Here is a 27,813-nt window from a genome sequence, read left to right on the forward strand (position 1 = left end):
AGGAGCTGCCTCTGTCACGTGACTACAGGAGTCGCCTTGCTTGTTGCTTCTCAGCGTTCCGTCTCCTTCTATAGGCTGAGCTCAGACTGGGCTGCTCGATCACGTGACATTTTGTAACTGGGCTCGCCGGCTATAGGAAGAAGGCAGGGCAGGGCAGAGCGCATTGCATTGCATTGCCTTCACATTGCATTGCATTGTATTGAAGGCGAGATGGCGGCAGCAGCAGCGGATCCCGGGAGATCGCGGGAAGCTGGGGCCCCTCCTCGGAAAGCGGGTGAGAGCCTGCCTCCTTCTGCAATTGGCATGGATTGGGAGGAAGGGATAGAATAAAGGAAGATGATTGACATCTCTGCATTGATTGGCGGGAAATATATATATATAGGTTAGGGGGATCAGGTTATAGTCTACCTCTGCATAAGTTCATTACCCTTCATTGGAAGCTAAAAGTGCTGCCATCCCGGGCTGCGTCTACAGTGTAGAGTTAACCCAGTTTGACACCGCTTTCACTGCCATAGCTCAATGCTATGGAATCCTGGAATTTGCAGTTTTACAATGTCTTTAGTCTCTCTGCCAAACAGTGCTGATGCCCCACTAAGCTACAACTCCCAGGATTCCATATCAGTTAAAGTGGTGTCAAACTGCATTAACTCTACAATGTAGACGTACCCCTAGACACCCCATTCAATTAAAAGATCCAGTCATGCTGTACAGTCTTACCTGGGAAGGAGTCGCATTCGTCTCCCTTGAGTCTAATGGGAAGCAAGATGCTGTCATCCTGTAAAGTCATACCTGGCAGCAAGAAGCCCCATTCAGCTCAGGTCCTGTCTAATAATAATAATAATAAGAATAATAAACCTTTATTTATATCCCGCTTTTCTCCCTCACGGGACCCAAAGCAGCTTACAACATATAAAAATCACATAAACAACGATCAGAGTACATCAATAATATAAACATAATAGGATAAACAGATTAAGAAAAACAACTACAGTATACATACACTAACCATTTAATCTAGCTTCAAACAGCGGCAGCCAAATGACAAACTGCCACAAAGAGTGTGCGAAGGAAAGCTCTCATTGCACATCACTCCGCTGTGATTTGTGTAATTACCGTCCCGGCCTCAAACTGGTTCCAAGATTTCCTGTGTACTCATTTGCACAGTGAAACCACTTTCTTCAATAACGGTTTGAAACTGCATTAAATATTCAGTGTAGATGGGCCTTCAGTGGAGTGTTCTGATTGAATTGAATGGGGATTATTCTCCGGCTAGACTATGCCACTTTCCCATACAAGGCATGCCTGGGCATGAAACTAGAGTGGGATCTTGGTATTCACTGCTGATTATTTCGAGGACCCTTAAGGAGAATCCATGGATGTTCAAGCCCCATTAGGTACAATGGCGTAACAAAACTGTCCTTTGTATCAAGTGTTGAAATCAACATTTGCTTTTTGGATGTTTTTTTTGTTGGGGAAGGGATATTTTTTCAACTATGGGTATAGATCTGTGGATATATAGGACTAACTACATTTTTGTTTTGTCTCATGGCAACTTATGCGCTTTTCTTTTGTTCCAATTATCCTAATTGTCTCTATAGCAGGCACGGGCAAACTTTGGCTTTTGAAAATAGGGCATTAAATGATTAAAATGTATTAAGGAAACAAATGCACATATCTTTTTAAAAAATCAAAATTTTATCCTGGTCTATTTATACATTAAGACTGTTGGCCGGAATTTTTTTGTTTATGTTTTCCATAAATTGTCTGATTTTTTTTTAAAAAAACAATCGAAACTATAGAGCATCAGCATATCTTTGACGGTAGATAAGTCAATGATGTCACATCACACAAGGAACATAAGAAAAGCCAAACGGGATCAAAGTCCATATAATCCAGTTACCTGTTTGCCACAGTGGCATGTTTGATATTTCTGGAGGTGGAAGTTCAATGTAGCTCCTCCTCTCTGCAATTTTCTGCAAGTTTATTTCTGGTGGAAAGCCATGTTAGTTATTAGTCATGACTTGGTCTCATCCCTTCTTCCTTAAAGTTTACAATCTACCTTTAGATCAGGGGTGGGGGGAAATGGAGACAAGGGAAATGGGTTGTAAAGACCGGGCCAAAAATCACAAAGGCATCTGATATTTGAATAATTTTTTGGATTTTCTTTTAAAAAATATTTTACACATAATGTAATATAATTGTATTTTCTATAAATACTATGCATGGCGCTTTGGTACTGTAACTTAAAAACAAATAAATAATTAAAGGAGTTCTTAAATATTGAAATCCCATTGTAGCTTTTGACTTACCCCGTATATTGCAGACAGTATTTTGTTTTGGAGATGTAGATGGAAGCATGACACCAAACATGCTTGAGTTAACAGCTTGGAAGAAATGCTTGAATTACACTGATTTCCTCCTCTAGTGGTGTTAGGCTTAGATAGCCTGTGATAATGCGGCATGTCTCATTAAGAGCTCACTATGTTTTATTCCATATATCCCATACTGAGCATGCATACTCAGCAGTCGCGTAGCAAAGCGCAAGGGCAGATGTCCTCACTATATCTGGTTGTGATCCCTATCCTTTCATACAATATTATTTCTAGCACCCACTTTTTGCCTGATAGTCAAGCAGTGCTTCTTGTAAGTCAAAGCACAGTCCAGAATTACTCCCAAGTATTTTGCTGCAATGCTGCAGTGGGATTCCTTCCCAGGTAATCCTCAGAGCTCGAGATGCTTGTCTGTTCTTAAGATGAAAAGCACACATTAGTGTTTCAGATGGATTAGGAATCAGCTGGTTTTCCCTGTAATAGGCAGTAAGAGCACCCAAAGCTTCAGAGAGCTTCTGCTCAACCATTTCAAAGCTCCTTGCTTGAGCGGTGATGATGGCATGATCATCAGCATAAATAAAACTCTCTGTCCCTTCTGGCAGTCGCTGCTCATTTGTGTAATTTACATGATAAATAAATTCTGATTTTCTTGCTGTTTGCTTATATGTTCTTGGTAGGCAAGTTGATGAGTTGATGGAATTAAGCATTGCCCTGGCAGGGACCTGCCTCTGGTCCTTTCAGACTCAGGCATCCTTCGGTGCCTATTAAATAATTGTTTTACGTTGTTATTTCACTAGCCGGTTCAAGGTGATTTTCCTCTCCACTTTAACTCATAGCAACCCAGTAAACTAGGTCAGACAAAGAGGAAGTCCCAGTTCAACACTTCACCTGCAGTCAACCTTTCACATTCGCTGGCGTTAGGAACTAGTCAAATCTATAAATAATCATATCTGCAAATGTCAAACCACAAAGGTTGAAGGCCAGCTATATTGTACTGTATGCAACTGTGTTCCAAAATACAGATATATGTTAGGGCAAGAGAATCAAATACTCTTGACTCGGCCTTATAGATGTCCTGTGAGATACCAACAGCCTCTGAGTTGTAGTTGTAACCTGTAGACTTTGGGCCTGACCCTGACTTTTCTTCCTGCACATAATACTTTTGCAAAGTTGCTGAGTCTGACTTACTGTAAAGGGCCGTAAAATCTGCAAAACAAAATATTAGTCATAATGATTGTATTGCACTGATGAGGAAGGGGAAGTGTTATGATTGAGCCTCATGGCTCTGTTACTGACAGACGTGGGCGTAAGACTCCTCGAGAGTCAGATACTCTCGAGGAGCGAGAGAGAAAAAGACTGCGAGACATATTTGCAGCACCATCTGACGAGGAGTCTTTCGAAGGGTTTACGGAGAGAATGGAGGAGGGGCTGGTTAGCTCAGAGGAGGATGAGATGGATTGGACTCGGGTAAGGGAGGAAGTGGGTGCCACTGGCCATGATGGGACAGAAGATGAATGGGGACCTTCAGGATTAGACCCATGGTTTAGCTGGAGGGATGGGACGGGATCCACAGCTGGAGATGCTGTTGGGCGTAGTCAGAGGTGTTCCAGCTCTGACGAGGAAAGTGATGAGGAAACGCCCGGGTTAAGGAGGACAGCTGACAGTGATGAAGATTTGTAACTGGCATAAAATGGGGCTTGGGAGCAATTGCAAATTGCGTTGGGCAAGGTAATCTGGGCAAACGCTTGGGATCCGTGTGTGTGTGGGACGCTTCCCTGAAGACTTGTGTGCTTTCCTGTGCTGTGACGTAAGTTGATTGGAATCCAGGGTCAGACGGCGGGAGGGATTGTGTGGGCATTTGTTTGTGCAAACCTGTGCTTACTCTTATTAGCTTGACCTTCCGTCGTCTTCTTGACGGACGCCATCTCCTGCTTTGAGAACTCGGACTGAACTGACCACGGCTTGTCTTCCCCCCTTCTTGGACTTGGAAAAACTACAAACGTCTGCTTCTGGCTTTGATCTACGGAACGGAACTGGTCTACTCAACTGCTACAATCCTTGGCTGAATTACTCGTGTTGGAGATCCTGTCTGCTGTGTGTGTGGGGGAGCGACGCAAGTTACTCTAAGCACAGTGTTGGCAGCAGAGAGGAATCTGCTGCCAATTAGTTGCATTCTTTGTATCTTTTGTTCCTTGGCTTTCGTTTCGTTTATACCCAGGCTGAAGTAAGCAGTTTGTTTTTACCCGGATTAAACTCCGGTTTAATCCGGTTTATCTTTTGAACATTTACTTTTGCCCCTTTTTGCTCCTAAAGGCAAAAACTGCCTGGCCCTTGTGTTTTACGGGCATTTTTGAGTTCTGTAATCTAATAAACTCTGTTACTTTGAATCTTGTGGCGTTCTGTCTTTGACAGATTGCCCAACGCCCATAAAAAGTTTATTGCAGCAATAAACCCGTCAGGAAGACGATGGATGAGTTACGGGCCAAAGTAGACCAATTGCAAACGGCTTTTACCGTTAGCCAAACAGCTCAGGCTGTGAAAGGACATGTTTTGACTCCTGAACGCTTTGACGGAACCAGGTGCAAGTTGCCAACCTTTTTGGCACAAGTGGAGCTTTATTTTTCTCAGCTCAGTGCTCATGCTTTTCCTACAGACACTAGCAAGGTGGCCTTTATTTTGAGTTTGTTGACCGGTCCCGCAGGACAATGGGCCACTAATTTAATTTTGGGAAATGACCCAGTCAAGGACAATTTGAATAATTTCAAAAAGTTGTTAACTGATACTTTTGGGGATCCTCTCCGCACGGAGAACGCTGGGTGGGCTCTGTATCGGTTGAAACAGGGAAAGGGGACTGTTTTGGATTACTTAAATAAGTTTAACCTGTATCGCCACCAGCTGGATTGGGGGGAAAATGCATTCATGCTTTTATTTACTGCCGGGTTAAGTGATATGCTCCAGGATGAATTAGCACGCTTGGAGCCGGCTGAAAGCTGGGACGCCTTAGTAGCTAAGGTGCTGCGTTTAGACGCAAGGTTCGAGGCTCGTAAACACTCAAAAGCAATGTGTGCGCCACCCATGCATGTAACCAGGGCACCTGTGGTGATGGGGGAAGAGCCCATGGAGCTTGGGGTCTTTAAAAAGCTGTCTACAGAGGAAAAGAGCCGTAGGAGGCAGCTGGGCTTGTGTTTGTACTGTGGGAATGCTGGGCATTTTGCCAAAAATTGTAATGTGAAACCTTCCCAGCTTTCGGGAAAAGGCCAGCCCTAGTGCGACGTGAGTCCAACGCACTAGGGCTCCTCAAGCAGTCAACTGAGGGGAGGAAGCATGTTTTCGTACCCATTACATTATCTGTTGGGGGAAGGGAACTTGTTTCTACTTTGGCACTGCTGGACTCAGGGGCTACGGTCTCCTATGTAGATATTGAGTTTGCTAAGAAGCATGGCATTCCTAGAGTGCGCAAGGCATGCGACGTGTGGGTGGAAGGAGCAGATGGGAGACTGCTGGAGACTGGGGTGGTTAACCATGAAACCTCAGCAGTAACGTGGGAGGTGCAGGGAGTAACGGGAACGTTTGTGTGGGATATTACGAGCTTGCCTAGATATGATGTGATCCTGGGGATGGATTGGCTAGCTGTAGTAAACCCACAAGTAGATTGGGCAACACGTAAAGTGATCTTAAAGAGGCAGGATTGTTGCACTCTAAATGTTACTCATTCTGATATGGAGGGAGTGCCTGCTGAGTATGGGGAGTTCTCTGATGTATTTTGTAAAAGAGAAGCGGACAAATTACCACCGCACAGGCCATATGATTGCGCCATCAAGTTGGCAGAAGGTGCGAAACTGCCAGCAGGGAGGCTGTATGCCTTGACTGTACCGGAAAGGCAAGCTTTGCGGGAGTTTCTAGATGAAAATTTAGCCAAGGGGTTTATTCGCCCATCTAGTTCTCCAACTGCGGCACCAGTATTCTTTGTAGCCAAAAAGACTGGGGAACTTAGGCTGGTCTGTGACTATCGGATCCTAAACAAATACACCATTCGGGATAGGTACCCGCTCCCTTTAATCTCGGAACTGTTATCAAGGGTGCAAGGGGCTAAGGTCTTTACCAAGCTTGACCTGCGGGGGGCCTATAACTTAATCCGTATACGGGAAGGGGATGAATGGAAGACGGCATTTAACACGTGTTTCGGATGCCACGAGTTCCGAGTCATGCCTTTTGGGCTTTGTAATGCTCCTGCGGTATTCCAGAGGTTCATGAACGATGTGTTCAGGGACCTAATTGATCAATTTTTAGTGATTTATTTGGATGATATCTTGATTTTTTCTAAGGACGAGAAAGAACATCGTCAACATGTCAAACAGGTTCTGCACCGACTGCGGGCTAATGGGCTTTTCGCCAAGGCTTCCAAGTGCGTCTTTCATGTGCCTGAAGTGGAGTTCCTAGGTCATGTAGTGTCAGGTAGGGAACTTAAAATGGACCCACATAAGGTTGACGCCGTCAACTCATGGCAGGAGCTGAAGACTAAGAAGGATGTACAAAGGTTCTTGGGTTTCGCTAATTACTACCGGGAGTTTATTCCGAATTTTGCAAAGCTCACGGTACCTTTGACGCAGCTTCTGCGCAAGAAACAGCCATTTGTGTGGGGGCGGGAAGCTCACGAGGCGTTTCTACAACTAAAGTCTAGTTTTCAATCGGACAACATACTAACCCATCCTGATGTTGACAGACCGTTCGTGGTAGAAGCGGACGCTTCTAGCTACGCGTTGGGGGCTGTATTGTCTCAGAAGGATTCCTCAGGGACCTTGCGTCCCTGTGGATTTTACTCACGGCAACTAACACCCTTCGAGCAGAACTATACCATATGGGAGAAGGAGTTGTTGGCGATTAAGGTGGCGTTTGAGGTGTGGCGGCACTGGCTTGAAGGGGCACGGCACCAGATCGTGGTCAGATCTGATCACAAGAACTTAGAGCACTTGCAAACAGCAAAGAAGTTAAACCAGCGTCAAATCCGCTGGGCTTTGTTTTTCTCCAGGTTTAACTTCAAGGTGCAGTTCGTGGAGGGGAAGGCAAACTTGCGGGCCGATGCTTTATCCCGCAAGCCGGAATTTAAGACCAATGAGCAGGTAGTATGTCAGACCATCTTGCCTACTGCCTCTCTGTGTGTTGTAGATAATGAGCTTGGGTTACATGACCAGATCCTTGAGGCTCAGAAGGATGATGTGTGGACTCAGGAGCAACTGATGCTGCTCTCTGCAGGTAACCGTACCATACTGCCGCATCTCCAGGATCAAGACGGGGTATTGGTGCGTAGGGGGCAGGTTTACGTACCAGTAGGGACCCTCAGGTTGGAGGTGATTAGAGCCCACCATGACGAACCCATGGCTGGGCACTTTGGCAGGTTCAAGACCGTACAGCTTATCACCAGGAGCTACTGGTGGCCAAAGATGCGGCAAGACATTCTGCGCTTTTGTGACAGCTGCGCCGTTTGTCAGCAGAGTAAGACGCCTGTTGGGCGCCCTAGAGGGTTGTTATCGTCTTTACCTGTTCCGGAGAGGCCATGGCAAATCATTTCCATGGATTTTATTTCAGATTTGCCTAAGTCTGGGGGTTATACTTGTATTTGGGTGGTGGTGGATTTATTTAGTAAACTGGCTCATTTTATTCCTTGTTCAACCATTCCGGCGGCCCCTACGTTGGCCTTACTATTTACAAAGCACATCTATCGTTTGCACGGAGCACCCGAGGTGATTATTTCAGATAGGGCTCCGCAATTTGTGTCACGCTTTTGGAAACACTTCCATGAGTGTTTGGGGACTAAGTTAAACGTGTCTTCAGCTTTCCATCCGCAAACGGATGGACAGTCGGAACGGGTTAATGGGCTCTTAGAGCAGTATCTGCGTTGTTTTTGTTTAGATCAACCCACGGCTTGGGTAAAGTGGTTACCGGTGGCGGAATTTGCTTACAACAATGCGGTGCACACGTCTAGTCAGCATACGCCATTTGAGCTAACTTATGGTTTTCACCCACGGGGAGGTGTGGCGCCGTCGACCAATGTGGTCTCTTCGGACCCTGTGTACCGCTCTTCGGAAATGGCTGCATTGCATGATGTTGCCCGTCGCTTACTGTTGGAAGCTAAGGCAACGCAGAAGACTCAGGCTGACCGCCACAGGCAGGCAGGGGAGGAGTTGGAAGAAGGGGATTTGGTGTGGTTATCTTCCAAACATATTAAACAGGCTGGGGGAAAGTTTGCGCCTCGGTATTTGGGTCCCTTTCCTATCGTTAAAAAGATTTCTTCTGTTGCGTTTCGTTTGCGTTTACCGTCTAGTTTAAAGGTCCATCCAGTCTTTCATCGTTCGCTGTTGAAACTTGATACCTCTAGTCGTCGTGGTGCTATAGCGGAGGGTATCACTGCCACTTCTCCGCCATCGGGGGAGGAGGCCTTTGTGAGAGGGGATAGTGTTATGATTGAGCCTCATGGCTCTGTTACTGACAGACGTGGGCGTAAGACTCCTCGAGAGTCAGATACTCTCGAGGAGCGAGAGAGAAAAAGACTGCGAGACATATTTGCAGCACCATCTGACGAGGAGTCTTTCGAAGGGTTTACGGAGAGAATGGAGGAGGGGCTGGTTAGCTCAGAGGAGGATGAGATGGATTGGACTCGGGTAAGGGAGGAAGTGGGTGCCACTGGCCATGATGGGACAGAAGATGAATGGGGACCTTCAGGATTAGACCCATGGTTTAGCTGGAGGGATGGGACGGGATCCACAGCTGGAGATGCTGTTGGGCGTAGTCAGAGGTGTTCCAGCTCTGACGAGGAAAGTGATGAGGAAACGCCCGGGTTAAGGAGGACAGCTGACAGTGATGAAGATTTGTAACTGGCATAAAATGGGGCTTGGGAGCAATTGCAAATTGCGTTGGGCAAGGTAATCTGGGCAAACGCTTGGGATCCGTGTGTGTGTGGGACGCTTCCCTGAAGACTTGTGTGCTTTCCTGTGCTGTGACGTAAGTTGATTGGAATCCAGGGTCAGACGGCGGGAGGGATTGTGTGGGCATTTGTTTGTGCAAACCTGTGCTTACTCTTATTAGCTTGACCTTCCGTCGTCTTCTTGACGGACGCCATCTCCTGCTTTGAGAACTCGGACTGAACTGACCACGGCTTGTCTTCCCCCCTTCTTGGACTTGGAAAAACTACAAACGTCTGCTTCTGGCTTTGATCTACGGAACGGAACTGGTCTACTCAACTGCTACAATCCTTGGCTGAATTACTCGTGTTGGAGATCCTGTCTGCTGTGTGTGTGGGGGAGCGACGCAAGTTACTCTAAGCACAGTGTTGGCAGCAGAGAGGAATCTGCTGCCAATTAGTTGCATTCTTTGTATCTTTTGTTCCTTGGCTTTCGTTTCGTTTATACCCAGGCTGAAGTAAGCAGTTTGTTTTTACCCGGATTAAACTCCGGTTTAATCCGGTTTATCTTTTGAACATTTACTTTTGCCCCTTTTTGCTCCTAAAGGCAAAAACTGCCTGGCCCTTGTGTTTTACGGGCATTTTTGAGTTCTGTAATCTAATAAACTCTGTTACTTTGAATCTTGTGGCGTTCTGTCTTTGACAGGAAGAGCCACTTGAGAAAAATAGAAGGGAAAGAGTTTATTTATTTGAGGTGAGTTTCTGTTTTGCCTCTTTAAGTCATGTTGCTGTGTCTCCAAGAACAGCAAGGAGCAAGTTCCAGTATATGAAAGACAGGTGGAATCCAAGTGTCTTGTTTTTTTTCCTGGTGAACTCATGCACTCAGCTATGAGCTCATCCATTGCATTTAGGAAGAGCGATATGGAGGAAGGTAATTGCTTTTTTCTTTCCTTTCCATGATGTTAGAACTAAATTTGGACTTGACGATATCTAGTCATTTGCATGTTGGACTCCATCCGACAATAAGGCCATGTTGCCCAGGTTTGAATAAACTGAATAAACATGTGAATGATTGGATATCGTCAAGCTCAAGTTCAGTTCTAACAGACAAGGATGTTCAGTTTATATTGGTATGAAAAGTTATACAGTCAGCTCTCCGTGAATTCTGGATCCACAGATTGAACCATTCATGGCTAGAAAATATATATATTTAAATTGCAAAAGGCAAACTTTGATTTGAAGGCAAAACCACAAATTGCAATGATCTGATACTGTGCCATTTTACATAACAGTCTTCCTCTTATGTAGTTCTTAGAAGTCATTTTGGGGAATTCTGGGCACCGCAATTTAAGGGGGATGTCAACAAGCTAGAATGTGTCCAGAAGAGGGTGACTAAAATGATAAAGGATCTGGAGAACAAGCTTTAGGAGGAGCGGCTTAAAGAGCTGGGCATGTTTAACCTGCAGAAGAGGAGGCTGAGAGGAGACATGATGAGGGCCGTTTATAAATATGTGAGGGGAAGCCATAGGGAGGAGGGAGCAAGCTTGTTTTCTGTGCTCTGGAGACTAGGATGCAGAACAGTGGCTTCAAACTACAGGAAAGGAGATTCCACCTGAACATCAGGAAGAACTTCCTAAATGTGAGAGCGGTTCAGCAGTGGAACTCTCTGCCCCCAAGTGTGGTAGAGGCTCCTTATTTGGAGGCCTTTAAACAGAGGCTGAATGTGTCGTCGAAGGCTTTCATGGCCGGGATCACAGGGTTGTTGTATGTCTTTCGGGCTGTGTGGCCATGTTCCAGAAGCATTCTCTCCTGACGTTTCGCCCACATCTATGGCAGGCATCCTCAGAGGTTGTGAGGTATGGAGAAAACTAAGCAAAGAGGTTAATATATATCTGTGGAAAGTCTAGGGTGAGAGAGGTCAGTATGAATGTAGTGTAGTTAATCACTTAAATTAGCATTGAAAAGCTTATCTGTTGTCTTCTTCCTGCCTCTGGGGCATCCTTTGTTTAGAGTCGTTAACTGCCCTTGGTTGATTCATGTCTGGAAACCCTCTGTTTTCAGAGTATTGCTTTTTATTTACTGTTCTGATTTTTGAGTTTTGTAATACTGGTAGCCAGATTTTGTTCATTTTCATGGTTTCTTCCTTTCTGTTGAAGTTGTCCACATGCTTGTGGATTTCAATGGCTTCTCTGTGTAGTCTGACATGATAGTTGTTAGAATGGTCCAGCATTTTTGTGTTCTCAAATAGTATTCTGTGTCCAGGCTGGTTCATCAAATGCTCTGCTATGGCTGATTTCTCTGGTTGAATTAGTCTGCAGTGCCTTTCATGTTCTTTGACTCTTGTTTGGGCGCTGCGTTTGGTGGTCCCTATGTAGACTTGTCCACAGCTGCATGGTATCCGGTAGACTCCTGCAGAAGAGAGAGGATCCCTCTTGTCCTTCGCTGACCGTAGCATTTGTTGGATTTTCTTCGTGGGTCTGTAGATAGTTTGTAGGTTGTGCTTCTTCATCAGCTTCCCTATGCGGTCAGTAGTTCCCTTGATGTATGGTAAGGACACCTTTCCTCTGGGTGGATCTTTGTCTTGACTCTCAGGGCTTGTTCTTGGCCTTGCAGCTCTTCTGATGTCTGTGGTGGAGTATCCATTGGCTTGTAGAGCCCAGTTTAGGTGGTTGAGTTCACCTTGGAGGAGGTGAGGTTCGCAGATTCTTTGTGCACGGTCTGTCAGGGCTTTGATTGTGCTCCTTTTTTGACTTGGGTGATGGTTGGAGTTTTTATGAAGGTATCTATCTGTGTGTGTAGGTTTTCTGTAAACTGTGTGGCCCAATTGTTGATTGGGTTTGCGGATGACCAGAACATCTAGAAATGGCAGTTTTCCTTCCTTTTCTTTTTCCATGGTGAATTGGATGTTTGGGTGGATGCTGTTAAGATGGTCCAGGAACTTGCTGAGTTCTTCCTCTCCATGGCTCCAAATTGTGAAGGTGTCATCTACGATGATACGTAGATGACACCTTCACAATTTGGAGCCATGGAGAGGAAGAACTCAGCAAGTTCCTGGACCATCTTAACAGCATCCACCCAAACATCCAATTCACCATGGAAAAAGAAAAGGAAGGAAAACTGCCATTTCTAGATGTTCTGGTCATCCGCAAACCCAATCAACAATTGGGCCACACAGTTTACAGAAAACCTACACACACAGATAGATACCTTCATAAAAACTCCAACCATCACCCAAGTCAAAAAAGGAGCACAATCAAAGCCCTGACAGACCGTGCACAAAGAATCTGCGAACCTCACCTCCTCCAAGGTGAACTCAACCACCTAAACTGGGCTCTACAAGCCAATGGATACTCCACCACAGACATCAGAAGAGCTGCAAGGCCAAGAACAAGCCCTGAGAGTCAAGACAAAGATCCACCCAGAGGAAAGGTGTCCTTACCATACATCAAGGGAACTACTGACCGCATAGGGAAGCTGATGAAGAAGCACAACCTACAAACTATCTACAGACCCACGAAGAAAATCCAACAAATGCTACGGTCAGCGAAGGACAAGAGGGATCCTCTCTCTTCTGCAGGAGTCTACCGGATACCATGCAGCTGTGGACAAGTCTACATAGGGACCACCAAACGCAGCGCCCAAACAAGAGTCAAAGAACATGAAAGGCACTGCAGACTAATTCAACCAGAGAAATCAGCCATAGCAGAGCATTTGATGAACCAGCCTGGACACAGAATACTATTTGAGAACACAAAAATGCTGGACCATTCTAACAACTATCATGTCAGACTACACAGAGAAGCCATTGAAATCCACAAGCATGTGGACAACTTCAACAGAAAGGAAGAAACCATGAAAATGAACAAAATCTGGCTACCAGTATTACAAAACTCAAAAATCAGAACAGTAAATAAAAAGCAATACTCTGAAAACAGAGGGTTTCCAGACATGAATCAACCAAGGGCAGTTAACGACTCTAAACAAAGGATGCCCCAGAGGCAGGAAGAAGACAACAGATAAGCTTTTCAATGCTAATTTAAGTGATTAACTACACTACATTCATACTGACCTCTCTCACCCTAGACTTTCCACAGATATATATTAACCTCTTTGCTTAGTTTTCTCCATACCTCACAACCTCTGAGGATGCCTGCCATAGATGTGGGCGAAACGTCAGGAGAGAATGCTTCTGGAACATGGCCACACAGCCCGAAAGACATACAACAACCCACAGAGGCTGAATGGCCATCTGTCGGGGGTGCTTTGAATGTGAATTTCCTGCTTCTTGGCAGGGGGTTGGACTGGATGGCCCACCAGGTCTCTTCAACTCTATGAATCTATTATTCTAAGTCAATTTATGAATATCTAGTTTTATACGTTTTGTTCATTATCCTAAAATATTGCATTATCCATACTTTTAATATTTTCCATTTACAGGGGAAAAGGGACTTTGGGGGAAATGGAAAAACTTTTTTTCTCAAATTATCACTCTTTTTTGTCCTGTGAACCTTTATCTCCCTAAACAGTCCCTCTTATTATTGTCCTTCTTATGCAGGCACCAGTTCAGATCAGATCCTTCAGACAGGAACTGTGCTTCTGAAGGGGTGAGTACCCAAAGAGATATAGATAAATTATAAAAATCTAGTGAAGAAATTGCCATCTTCTGCCTTCCAAGTCTTCATGAACTGCTGTTCCCAAGATGTCCTACTATTGGCCAAGCTGTCTAGAATGTGAGAACTGGAAGGTTATTGTGTTGTCAAAGGCTTTCATGGCCGGAATCACTGGGTTGCTGTGAGTTTTCTGGGCTGTATGGCCATGTTCCAGAATCATTCTTTTCTGATATTTCTCCTGGTGTGGACAATTTCAACAGAAAGGAGGAAACAATGAAAGTGAACAAAATCTGGCTACCAGTATTTTTAAAAACCACTAAAATCGGGACGGTAAATAAAGAACAACACTCTGAAAACAGGAGAATTCCAGACATGAAACAATCAGCGCCAGCTAACACCTCCCAACAAAGAATTCCCCCAGGCAGGAATCAGCCAGGCCTTGAAGCTGCAAGTCCATTAAATGCTAATCAAGGCGGTTAATTACAACATTCACACTTGCCTCCAACAGGCAAGAGTTCTTTTACCCACCCTGGACCTTCCACAGATATATAAACCTCCCTTTCTTAGTTTCCAATATACCTCACAACCTCTGAGGATGCCTGTCATAGATCTGGGTGAAACGTCAGGAGAGAATGCTTCTGGAACATGGACATATAGCCCGGAAAACTCACAGCAACCCAGTGGAATGTTATTGGTTCCTCCGTTCTGGGGCTATTTAATATTACACAATGATATTTATTTATTTATTAGCAACATTTATATCCCATCCTTCTCACTCCAAAGGGGACTCAGGGCTGCTTACAAGTCATATGTACATACAATATATTATATTATTCGTATAGCACAATATAAGAATTATATATTGCTGTATTGTACTACCGTGTTTCCCCGAAAATAGGACAGTGTCTTATATTTATTTTTGCTCCCAAAGATGCGCTAGGTCTTATTTTCAGGGGATGTCTTATTTTTCCATGAAGAAAAGTTCACATTTATTGTTGAACAAAAAATGAACATTTATTATATACTCTGCAGTAGTTGTCATCACAAACCAGCATAACCAGACAGACTATGAATCCTATCAAGAATTTCTTATCACTACCAATATTTCCATGTACAACACTCTATGGTATGTACATTTACTGATCCTGCATGCTCTGGTGTTCTGTTTGGCAGGCATGCTTCCAAACAAAAACTTTGCTAGGTCTTACTTTCGGGGGAGGCCTTATATTTAGCAATTCAGCAAAACCTCTACTAGGTCTTATTTTCTGGGGATGTCTTATTTAAGGGGAAACAGGGTATAACACTATATTGTAATATTACAGTAGAGGCTCACTTATCCAAGACTCGCTTTTCCAAGGTTCTGGATTATCCAAGCCATTTTTGTAGTCAATGTTTTCAATATATCGTGATATTTTGGTGCTAAATTCTTAAATACAGTAATGACTGCATAGCATTACTGCGTATTGAACTACTTTTTCTGTCAAATTTGTTGTATAACATGATGTTTTGGTGCTTAATTTGTAAAATCATAACCTAATTTGATGTTTAATAGGCTTCTCCTTAATCTCTCCTTGTTATCCAACATATTCGCTTATCCAATATTCTGCCGGCCCGTTTAGCTTGGATAAGTGAAACTCTACTGTATTAGTAATATTACATGTAATATAAATATTTATTTATTTATTTACAGCATTTATATTCCGCCCTTCTCACCCCGAAGGGGACTCAGGGCGGATCACATTACACATATAGGCAAACATTCGATGCCTTTTAACATAGAACAAAGACAAACAAACATAGGCTCCGAGCGGGGCTCGAACTCATGACCTCCTGGTCAGAGTGATTCATTGCAGTTAATTGCACTGGCTTGCTCTCCCGTCTGCGCCACAGCCCGGGCCATTATAATAGTGTGTTATTATTATTACGGTATTATATTGTATTACATTATAATACTATTAATGTTATATGCATATACAATATATTATATGATTATTATATATTATTATGTTGTTATATCGACACAGGAGACATGGTGGAATGATGTCTTCCTGCCCCCTTCTTCATTCTGGCTCAGAATGGCAGTTATTCCTTGGGAAGTGGAAAGGGCTCCCATCTGATGATAGCGCTGTTATTCCACTTCAGCTGCCATGGTTCTGTCTTATGGAGTCATGGGTTTGTTGTTTGGTGAGGCACTAGAGCTCTCTGGCTAAGAATGATACTGAAAGACCTTGCTAAACGACCAATCACAGGATTCCACAGAATGGAACTATGGCAATTAATATTGTATCAATTAATAGAATGCTTGGATATGGTGAAGGTTTCTGGAGAACAGGGCAAAAAGCCATAGTTGTGTGTTGGTTGAATGGAGGACATCTGGCGACGGAATTGAGAAAGGAGTGCAACTGGAATTGTCGTGCTTTCTAAACAGTTTCCTATAAGGCTTCGTTTTTCTCTTTTCCCCTCCGGCCTTGTGGCAGATTTATTTGGGACCGAGTGCAGAGCTGTGGAGACTCTGAACGCATCCAGGCAACGTTGGCGGAGCTCAAGGAATCAGAGTCTCGGATTTGTGACCCTAAGACCAAGCAGTTGAGTGAGTGCCTGCGCCGGATTGGAGATGAACTGGACGGAAATATGGAGCTGCAAAGGTGAGCTTTCTTGTTGCCAGTTACTGCTGAAAAACCACATGCCCACCATAGTGTAGTGCTTTGGACTACGACTCTCAGAAGTCTCTTGCAGACAGGCCCTATATCCCAGGAACTGATCCCAGGTTTTCTTCTTTAAACTGCATTATATAAGAGTCTGCAATGCCAGATAATCTGGGATAAACACTAAACCTGGGATCAAATCTTGGGATATAGGGCCTGTCTGGATGGGCCCAGAGAGTAGGGTTTGATTCCCTATTATATCCGGCAGTGTTCTGCCACCAGCAGTATGGATGCTGCTGATAGATTAAATTCACTTACACCTTCTTGAAGTCTGGAATATTGGGGGAGATTCAGGGTGAGTGGAGGGAGTCTGCTGGGTAGGGGAGGTAAACTGAATGGCTTTTCTTTCATTTGTAGTTTTATAGAAGTCTAGAAATTTTAGTTAAAAAAGTCCTCTTATTAATGAGCCAATGTGCATACAGGCAGTCCCTAAGTTACAAATAGTTGATTTTGCATGTAAGTAGGAACAGGTACATTTTTAAAGTGTAACTCCAGCTGTATAAAAGTTAGCATAGGGAAGAATTAACACCCCTGTAGTGTTTATTTTGCTGTCTGTGCCCCTGTTCAGACGATTTCACCACAGTTTCTGTCCCTGTGATAATTGGATAAATGGATTTTGAAAAAAAATGACTTGTTGTGGAAACAAGGATTGGTGATAAAGCTTCAGTGGAGACCCCTTTTCCCCATGATAATTCTCCCAGAAGTGAATTTTCCTTCCTTGAAGTAGATTTTCACACTTCCTGTTGTCTCACCCCATTTGTAACTATAAGTCATTGGTAAGTCAGAAGTTTGTAACTCGTGGACTGCCTGTACAGTACCTTAATTATTAGCAAAAAAAAAACCCATGTCTGAATAGAGTGGCAAAAGATGAGAGCTTAGTTCATTCTAGGAGAACCTACAAGAACCACTGACTGTTGGACAAGTGGACTTATTAACAAAAGACCCTCTCCATAAATGCATAGCAGAGTAACTTATTAGCAGCAGCGTGATCCAGCACCAGTAGACAAAGGTGATAAAAAGAACAAAAACACACAGACCAATGTTATCTCTTTCTTTGGAGGCTTTTCTTTATAGCAAAATAATATGGTTGCACTATTTACAAAAATAAGGTTTCCACAACACAAATAAAGTTCTTTATACTTCCTTCTGGGCTTCTTTCTCATGGAGATAAACAGCTTCGCTCTCACAGAGCCTCCTCTCACACCGAACTTACACAGGAGCTTCACACAGTAGCTTTTTTACACACAGCAGCCTTCACACTGGAGCTTCACATGCAAGGCTTTCAACCTGGGGCTTCTCTCACAGAGGCTTCTCACACTCCTCAAGACAACATTAGCTTTGGCCCACTAACTCTAACAGGCTTTGACCTACTCGGTCTCCTCAGGACGATACTAGCTTATTTAAGCCTTTCAGTGCTTGACTCACATTTTTGTAATTAAAAATACCTGGTTAATTTTTAATATTTCTGACATAGACTTCTTCTATTCTCTCATTTGAAGCACTGTTTCTGGCCTTTTTTAAATGCCTAGGTGAGGAAATGGCAAAGGCAGCCAAGGGGGGTAGCCCTATGAGACAGCATTGGTGCTTCCCCCTCTTTGTGGAATTATTTGCAGTAAGTCTATTCAATGCTAGAATAGCACTTATTTTGTTAACTGCCTGAAGCTCCATGTTTGTGGAAGAAAGACAATGCAAAGCAAAGAAATAATAAGACTATTGGCTGATGAAACATTACATTTAGCCTTCTGTAAGCTTCTTAGTTGCTATTTAGCATAAAACTGACAGGGCGGTGTGCCATAGAGCAAAAGGAGCACACGGAAATAACAGTTACGTCAACCAAAGACCAGCTAAGCCATAGAATAACAACAGCAACCAGCCATTCAAGGTGCTGGAATTCTTGTGCTGAGGGGGGGAAAAATAAAGCTTTGTCTATCTTCAGAAAAAAGGTCAAAGTTGGTGAGCTTCTCTTGGGTGTGTATTCCAAGTATGCTCCCAGGAACTGGCAGTAAAAGTATTGGGGGCTCCCTTGGGGCTTACAAGCGGCAATAATATCATTGGGGAACTGAATGCTAGTGACTATTTGCCCACCCCTGCTGTAAGTAAACAACTCTGGACTAAAGGCTGATGCCTTACACATTAGATTCTTCTGTAGCTTCAGATCGAGTGAGTTTTAAATGTTCTTTTGTGACTTTCTCTGAAAGATGGGTTTGGTTTTGTGCTCCACCTGTAAATGGTCACATAGAAGGAATCCGCCCCCCCCCCCCCCCTTGCCATTGAGGTTAGTGTCTGGGCATAGTTCCATTTGTCACTGCATTCTTTTGTAGTGTGTGGTTTGGTTTCCTTATTTAGACTCTGTGGTTTAAACGTTTGTTAATTATTTTATATCCCACTTTGCAGCGGGAAATTTCTCATTGGTGTTTTGTTTCAGTTAAATTCAGGAAAGTCCCAGGTCTCTTGCTTACAATCTGAAAAGATATAACACAAGAGGAAAGCAATATGAAGAGGGCAGAGGAAGGCAAAAAAACAAAAACTAAACCAGGCATAAGTTTTCAATGTTATTAAGTTCCACTAGGGAAGAGGCAAAACCTGGAAATTACTTCTCAAGTTGTCTTGGTGAAGAGGATGGAAGTGTTTTCCTTCTGTCCTCCTTCTACTTGGTGATGTGGTTGATTGCTTTCTGCTTTCCTACCAGTGATGACACTCCAGACCCATTTGTTTACTGACCAAATTGACATGATCTATGATTTATACCCTCCATGGCGCTGAGCTGTGAAACTTGCTAACCAAAAGGTCGGTGGTTTGAATCTGGGGAGCAGGGTGGCCTCCCACTGTTAGCCCCAGCTTCTGCCAACCTAGCAGTTCGAAAACATGCAAATGTGAGTAGATATGTACCACTTTGGTGGGAAGGTAACGGTGCTCCATGTAGTTATGACCTTGGAGGTGTCTACGGACAACGCCGGCTCTTCGGCATAGAAATGGAGATGACCACCAAGTCCCGAGTCAGACATGACTAGACTTAATGGCAGGGGAAAACCTTTACCTAAGACTTATGGAGGCTGAAGCTCAGCACTGTCCCCATTACCTCATATTCCCTTTGCGTGGTCTGCATTTCATCAGACACTCTTGAGATTTAATTCTCAGAACACACAGTGTTGTCGCTATCCTCCCTGGATCTAACCAGAGTTGCTTTTTTATCCTGTCTCTTGCAGTATGATAGAACAAGTCCAGGTGTATCCGCCAAAGGAGGTTTTTTTCAGAGTCGCTGCCGAGATGTTCTCTGATGGGACCTTCAATTGGGGACGAGTGGTAGCTTTGTTCTACTTTGCATGCAAGTTGGTCCTGAAGGTAAGTATTCTGCAGCCACCCTTCCCTTCATTTGTTGTGCAGTACTTGGAAATGTTACTTTTGGAACTGGAACTCCCAGAACACACTGGTCTGCAGGGCCAATGGCAGTTTTGATGGTGAAAACAGCACTGCACAACCATTGGCAGTGTTATAGTTCAAGGCAGTAACTTTCCCAGCTCTGTGTCACTCTCACTACTGCTAACACCTGCCTCTAATTTCTTAGAATCATAGAATCATAGAATCATAGAATAGTAGAGTTGGAAGAGACCTCAAGGGCCATCTAGTCCAACCCCCCGCTAAGAAGCAGGAAATCGCATTCAAAGCACCCCTGACAGATGGCCATCCAGCCTCTGCTTAAAAGCTTCCAAAGAAGGTGCCTCCACCACATTCCGGGGGAGAGAGTTCCACTGCCGAACAGCCCTCACAGTGAGGAAGTTCTTCCTGATGTTCAGGTGGAATCTCCTTTCCTGTAGTTTGAAGCCATTGTTCCGTGTCCTAGTCTGCAGGGCAGCAGAAAATAAGCTTGCTCCCTCCTCCCTATGACTTCCCCTCACATATTTGTACATGGCTATCATGTCTCCTCTCGGCCTTCTCTTCTGCAGGCTAAACATGCCCAGCTCTTTAAGCCTCTCCTCATAGGGCTTGTTCTCCAGACCCTTAATCATTTTAGTTGCCCTCCTCTGGACGCTTTCCAGCTTGTCAGCATCTCCCTTCATCTGCGGTGCCCAAAACTGGACACAGTATTCCAGGTGTGGTCTGACCAAGGCAGAATAGAGGGGGAGCATGACTTCCCTGGATCTAGACGTTATTCCCCTATTGATGCAGGACAGAATCCCATTGGCTTTTTTAGCTGCCGCATCACATTGTAGGCTCATGTTTAACTTGTTGTCCACGAGGACTCCAAGATCTTTTTCTTCCCTTTCATCTCCCATGGACAGGCAGTTTGCACTAAATTACCAGAGCTCATAAAGACCATCATTAGCTGGACAATGGAGTACATCAAAAATCATGTCCTGACCTGGATCCAAGCCCAGGGAGGATGGGTGAGTTGAAAGCTGATTCCTTAAGCAGCTCAATGTAGCTCCCAAACTTGAAACTCAAGGTGATGTTGAACAACAACTCCCAGAATCCAGAATGATTGGCCCTCTGACTCTAAATATAGGATCTAGTGTAGGCATGGGCAAATCTAGGCCCTCCAGGTGTTTTGGACTTCAACTCCCATAGTTCCTAACAGCCTACTGGCTGTTAGGAATTATGGGAGTTGAAATCCAAAACACCTGAAGGGTGAAAGTTTTCCCATGCTTGATCTAGTATTCCAGGTGAAAGAGATATTGAGTTCTTGTGCGGTTTTTTTTCCCTACTTCAAAATTCACCAATTGGAGTTAGACTCAAAATAAAGGCAGGCAATACGCAGGGGTTTATTGCACTTACCCATCAAAATATATTGTGAAGCTCTTTGATCTCCCTGTATTAATAGATTTGGGGGAGATGGGAAAAAGTAAGAGGGAAATACAAGAAGGGTATCTTATGAGCTGCGTTGTCCGTCAGTCATAGTTTAATGTTAAGCCCTAAATTATATGGCAGATCAAAATTTATTGTACAGCTCTTTTGTCTCCCTGTATTAATAGATTTGGGGGAGGTGGGAGAAAGTAAGAGGGAAACACAAGAAGGGTATCTTATAAGCTGCATTTTCTGTCAGTCATGGTTCAGTGTTAAGCCCTAAATTATATGGCAGATAACCAAACAAACCATGGTTTGATTCCTGCGTGTCTGATTTATTTGTCAGTCCCCGTTTCAGGCTGATCTGCCTTTAGATTCAAGTTAAGTTTCCAGGTCTAGACAAAACATTGTGTCAGTAAATCCCTGGAGCCGCAGTGGCGCAATGGGTTAAACCCTTGCGCCAGCTGAACTGCTGACCTGAAGGTTGGGTTGCTGACCTGAACGTTGCTGGTTTGAATCTGCAAGATGGGGTGGGCTCTCATCTGTCAGCTTTAATTTTCGAGGACATGAGAGAAGCCTTTCAGCTAACACATCCTGGCATCCCCTGGGTGTCTCTGTAGATGGCCAGTTCTCTCACAACAAAAGCGACGCAGCATGTTCTCAAGTTGCTTTTGACACGGTTTAAAAAAAAGTAAATTCCCACCTGCCTTGTGAGGTATGAATGTGGTCAATGTCACCCCTGTAAAATTCCATTGATGAGGCAAGGAAGTTGCTGGATGAAAATCTTGTCAGAAAACCAACTTTGAATAAAGAGTCAGAAAGTCTTAGACCTTATGCTTTATAGAGGGGTGGGCAACTGTGGAAGGCCAGGGGGGCATATTTCTGAAGCCTATCATTTATTATTTCCTGCTTTCCTCTTTGTTCCAGGAGGGCCTCCTGTCCTACTTCGGCACCCCGACTTGGCAAACTATTGCTGTATTTGCGGCTGGTGTCTTGACTGCCTCGCTCACCTTCTGGAAAATGTCTTAATCTTCAGCCCCCTTCGGTGGGGGTGCATTTTTGTTCCATGGGAACACATGGGGGCAGGTTCCCCTGGTTTTCCAATTCAAGGATTAATATGTACTAAGATTTTTCTTTCAGTTGTGGGCTGGGGAGATTTTTCAAGCAAACCAACAAACTCTGATGCTCTTTATCTTGGTGCCTTTTTACAGGGAGAAAGCTTGCTCCCTTCTTTTTTTCCCTTCTTGGCTTTGCTTTTGACCATCTAGCCTCAGGAGCTAGAAGTCAGAAGGCCATGGAGCTTGTCATGTCTTTGGAAAGATTGGGAAAACAAGACAAAGGATGTGAGAAGGTTGTTCTCGTTTGCTGGAAAATCAGTTTGCACTGCTGGACTTGAATGTGGTTTTTGGGAAGAAGACTCCAAGATTTTTCTTGACCAACACCAGCAGCTCCCCAGCTTTCTCTGTACATCTGCATAAAGCAAGTTTTGCCTGTCTTCCTTTATCTCTTTCTCTTCCTTGATATGGAAAATCTTAGAAGCTGAATTTGGAGAGATCTTCAGAAATGTAGATCCAGAATTACTCTGTTTTTGTTTGGAAAGAACTAGAGAGATTTCATCTGAGGAAAAGATAGTACTTTGAATTTGTCAATTCAGTCTTTTTGTTTTGTTTTGTTTTTTAAAGCAAGCAACCGATCAGGACACGATTGAATACTGCTGCGAAGTTGAATTTCAGCAGACACTGTATTGCAGCTGAGATTCCTGTGTGTTGTGTTTTGTGCTATTTTTTAAAGTAACAGTGCAATTGTAAAATGGAAAAATTGAAGCCATGTTTTCATTCTATCAGACCTATTTGCTTTTCTAGAGAAATGCTTCGGGGGAGACTAGAGAAAAGAACAAGTGGATTTCCTGCCCCAGATTGAGAAAACAGAAGCATGGCTTTATGAAAACACTTACTTTCTAAATGGAACAGAAGACTTCTCCTTCTGCAAGTTTTCTTGCTGGCATGAAGGATTCATCTGCTGTTGAAGAAACTTTCAGCTACCTTGAGACTAGTTATTTCAGAATTGGGGGGAGAAAGTATGTCAGGTTTCCCCCTGTAACTGTGGAAGAGTCTCATATCTCACTGTTGTCCTATTATCTCTTTTATTTTACTGAATGAATGAATTCTTCTCCAAGTCTGTTTAGCCTCTCAGCTCAGAAAAAGTAGGCACCAAATGGTCCTATCAATTCCACTGTCCCAAACAATGCTCCAATATGAAATATCAATTAACTACTGTGATGGGAGAGTTTGGGTATTTGGATCAGTTTTTAGAAAGATGTTGTGTCTTCCTTTCTGTTATTTTTTTCACGCTGTCTCTGCTTTCTTCCCTTCTTGGCAGCGATTGAGTATTGAAACTGCAGAACCAGTCATCTTCAATTCACTTCCACACCAAATGTGATTCTCCCTTGTAGACACGCACCTTGAAGTGTGCAAAATTTGTCTGCCTACTGGTGCTTGAGAACTTCCTAACCCAAAGGGTATGGGGCTTTTGTATTCATCTAGTAGCCTCAGAGTGCCATTGAAGTCTTAATTTTTCACTCTTCCCAGACATGCATTCAAGTGTGTTCTTCTTCTTCTTTTTTTTTTAATCATCATGATTATGGATGATTGTCTTCCTTGGTTTTCCAGGGCAGGTGGTTCGGGCAGAAACTGGTGTGCCCTAAATGTAATATAGCATGTTGTTGTTGTTGAGAGATATTAAATGGACTTGGGTCCTGTGTTTTCTTTTTTCCAGAGCCAGAAAGCTCCCACTTTCTGGGGTTCTTTTCTTTGGTAGGTCATTTTCTGACCCTGAAACTTCCACTCTTGTGGTGTTGTGGACAACTGTATCTGCCATCTATTGTGGATGCCATTATATGGCTGGGGATTGGGGTAGTTAGATGTGCTCATTTAAAGGAAATATAGTGGTTGGCAAGCAGGAATAGTTGGTCTCTTACAGCATGAATTAGCACTATAATGCACCATTTTATGATGTTTGGACTGCCGCATCTGGCAATGAAGCTTCTGCCTAATTCAGCAGCCCCATTTAAAAGGCAGGAAAGTGATATCTTGCAGCTGAGAAGGATCTATGAGTGAACAGAATGTTGAAACACAATTTTTTTTCTGGATTGTAACTCCAGATTCCTTGGTCAGTTCCCCACTATTACCATTCAGACTGGGAGATCCTGGGCTGGTGATCAAAAAATGTCCAGAATGGCTCTAGTGGAGTGGTGTTTGATCAGTGGTCTTCAGACAGTTTGGATTTGAAGCTCCAGAACCCTTAGGGGCCCACCTACACTGTCACATAATGCAGTTTTATAATGCAATTATGTGACAGTGTAGGTGGGCCTAAGGGTTCTGGATCTGCAAATCCAAAATGTCTGAAGACTGTTGATCAAACAATGGTTCTCAACCTGTGGGTCACCAGATGTTTTGGCCTTCAACTCCCAGAAATCTGAACTGCTGGTAAATTGGCTGGGATTTCTGGAAGTTGTAGGCCAAAACACCCAGGGACCCACAGGTTGAGAACCACTGTTCTGGAGGTGGTTCCAAAAAAAGTGGGAAAGACTTATAGTTGCTTATAAAAAAGGCTAGAAGAGGTGGCCTTCAAGATTTTGTATTGCATTTCCCACCAGTTATATTTAACATCAACCGATGGTGAGGGCTAATGTAAGTTTCAGTCCAACAACATTCGGAGGACCATGTGTTCCTCATCATAGCCTTGAAAGTCTTCCCCGAAAATCTATGATACATCTATAAATGTCTCTGCTCTCTGCTGAGTTGGGATAATAACACTTATTATTAGGAAACCCTCCTAACTTTCCTTTAAAATTCTGAATTCCTCGTCTGCTCATCCAGGCAGATTGCTTCAGCCAGATGTTGCATTGCAAATTTTTTGAGTAAGACAACGAGAGAAAGGTTGGTGAGCACAATATCCAGTGGGTTGCTTGATGATAACCAATTGTACTTGAATATTGGAATGAGACTTTTTTGTTTGTTTCCTCAGGGTTTGGGTTAAAGAGGGAGTGATGTCATTAAGGGGTGGACAGGGCAAGCTCCAGTTGTTTCAGATAAGAGAACTAAAGAATACTGTATATGTCGGTGTGTTGGGAATGCTGGGCTCGTTATTAGAAGTCTTTATAAAATAGACACGATTGTTTTTCAGGATGCCGTGACATTGGCCTTTGTGAAGTAAAACAATCGGAATGAGCAGTTACTGAGCCTGGGGGTGGGAAGGGAGGGCTTTCTCCAGTGTTGGGAGGGTCAGTGTCCTGAATTTTCAGTGCTTTGTATGTTCCAAGCTTTGATCTTACTTTACTTGTCTTCCCAACTTCTTTTCACATGGGGTTGATTTATTGAGCTTGGATATTAAGGAAGGTTTTCTACGTCATTCATGTGGCATTAAGTTCTCCCTTCCAAAAACATTTCCTGATGTCATTTGTTTTGTGACAGTTGCAGTGTGATTTTAAGTGTTAAAAGGTTTAATTCTAACTCTCTTGACTACCTTCATTGACACAGTCTGTTTCTGACTCTACAATCTCTACTCCATCTGCCTCTCCCACAAAGCACTTGGTGTCCTTTCACACTACACAGTTGTAGCATTATGATTCCACTTTAATTCTTTCATATCCTAGAATTTGGAATTGTGAGAATTAGAATTCTGAGCCAGAAAGCTATAGAGCAGGCATGGGCAAACTTTGGCCCTCCAGGTATTTTGGATTTCAACTCCCACAATTCTACCGGCTGTTAGGAATTGTGGGAGTTGAAGTCCAGAACACCTGGAGGAAGGCCGAAGTTTGCCCATGCCTGCTATGTTCTTCCAGACTACAACTTCCATGATTCCATAAGTTGTTGTCATAGCAGTTAGAGTGGAACGATATGATATAATTGTGTACGGGTGAGAGGGCCCTTGGATAGCATTGTGAGTTTGGAATTTGGTGGTGCTCTCAGGTAACAAAACTGGACAAGCCCAGGTCAGTAAAAAGTAAGACCACCGTGCTATATGTAGTGTGAAAGGTCCCCATCAATCTACTTCCAGGAAGGGGCTTGTTATTATCAGAAGGTAGAAATTGATTTTTTTGGACTGAAGCTCCCAGCATCTCCTATGTAGCATGATTGGGGACGGTGGTCTGCGAGCTGCAATCCAAAGAAGTAATTTGCCCATTGACAAGAGAAAACTGGAGAAATTATCAGCCCCTTTAATGGTTATATAGAAGATGGAATTTCAGCAAGTGCTGTTTGTAACAAACCGCACCTAATTAAATTCCACTTTTTATACAAACATTAAAGGTGCAGGAACTCTCTCTAGCTTTTACTTTGGCTGCCCTATCTCTTGGTGCTTTTTAGGCTGGAGCTACATTGCCATATAATGCAGTTTATCAAAGTAGATAATCTGGATTTTATATGGCAGTGTAGATGGGGCCTTAGAACTTCAGGACTAGCACTATTTTCCCTCTGCCTTCCCTAAATTTAATTTCGAATTGATCTAGGGCCTTTCTCTATGGGCTTTTTGGGGGGAGGATACTTTCAGGAGAACCTATACGAGCATCATATTTTTATATGGGTTTGTCTGCTCCACAGTACCATTGTCATCACATGCCTTCTTTTTCTAGTGGCACCTTTTGATAGCATTTTTATAAAAAAAAATTAGCATAGATTTAACAGCTACAGTCCTGACAACCATATGGTGTTTGATTCTAAACTGTGGGTCCATCTACTTTGGAGAATTAATGCAGTTTGACACCTCTTTGCTTTGAGACGCTGGGATTTTGTCTGTTTTTGGCAGAAGGCTAAAGGTTTTGTAAAACTATAACTCTCGTGTTACCATAGCATTGAACCTTGGAAATTAAAGTGGCGTCAAACTGCACTAATTCTTCAGTGTAGTTGTGCCCTACAACAGGCACAACCCAACACCAATTTCATCTGCTGTATTTGAAGACAGCTGTCTGAATGGTAAGATCCCTTCCTAACTAGCTGTTCTATGCAATTGTTGTCTCTTTTCTTATGCAATACTTTCTATGCTTTTTTAAAAAATTAAGTCTACCTTCCTGTTTTATAATTTTTTTACAAAACATGTTTGATACATCTTTTATTACTTGTTTTACTTGTTGAGTTATATAATGTTAAAGATTTTGCCGGTTGTTTTTATTGGTGTGTGGACATTAAAAGAAAAACAGAATACAAGCTCCAGTGTGGTTTGTGTGGTGGAAACAGGATGGGGAGGAGAGGTGAGAAATGATACTTGGGCTCACATAGTGGATCATAGTGAGCCAGGATGATGGAATGGGTTAAACTGTTGTGAACTGCTGATCTGAAGGTTGGGTTCAAATCTAAGAGATGGGGTGAGCTCCCTTCTGTCAGCCCTAGCTTGCAGGGACATTAGAGATGCCTCCCAGCAGGATGGTCATACACCCAAGGGTCCCCTGGGTAACATCTCTGTAGACAGCCAATTCTCCCACACAAAAAGCA

At 43.5% G+C, this 27,813-nt stretch overlaps 1 protein-coding gene across 1 annotated transcript; it reads left to right on the plus strand.

Moving 5' to 3' along the window:
* LOC100561911 (apoptosis regulator BAX) lies at positions 1–27,528 on the plus strand. The gene is made up of 6 exons (XM_003226193.4): positions 1–274; positions 13,784–13,832; positions 16,316–16,483; positions 19,750–19,885; positions 20,824–20,928; positions 22,253–27,528. The coding sequence occupies exons 1-6, from the start codon at positions 211–213 to the stop codon at positions 22,352–22,354; spliced, it is 624 nt and encodes a 207-aa protein (XP_003226241.2). The 5' UTR covers positions 1–210; the 3' UTR covers positions 22,355–27,528.
* Positions 27,529–27,813: the final 285 nt, after the last annotated feature.

Source organism: Anolis carolinensis, chromosome 6, assembly GCF_035594765.1.
Source record: "Anolis carolinensis isolate JA03-04 chromosome 6, rAnoCar3.1.pri, whole genome shotgun sequence".
Taxonomy (NCBI): Eukaryota; Metazoa; Chordata; class Lepidosauria; order Squamata; family Dactyloidae; genus Anolis; species Anolis carolinensis.

Coding starts and splice junctions, on each gene's coding strand:
- LOC100561911 (XM_003226193.4), top strand. CDS start 211: ATGGCGGCAGCAGCAGCGGATCCCGGGAGATCGCGGGAAGCTGGGGCC. Junction 16,484..19,749: donor GGAAATATGGAGCTGCAAAG/GTGAGCTTTCTT, acceptor TGTCTCTTGCAG/TATGATAGAACAAGTCCAGG. Junction 20,929..22,252: donor TCCAAGCCCAGGGAGGATGG/GTGAGTTGAAAG, acceptor TCTTTGTTCCAG/GAGGGCCTCCTGTCCTACTT.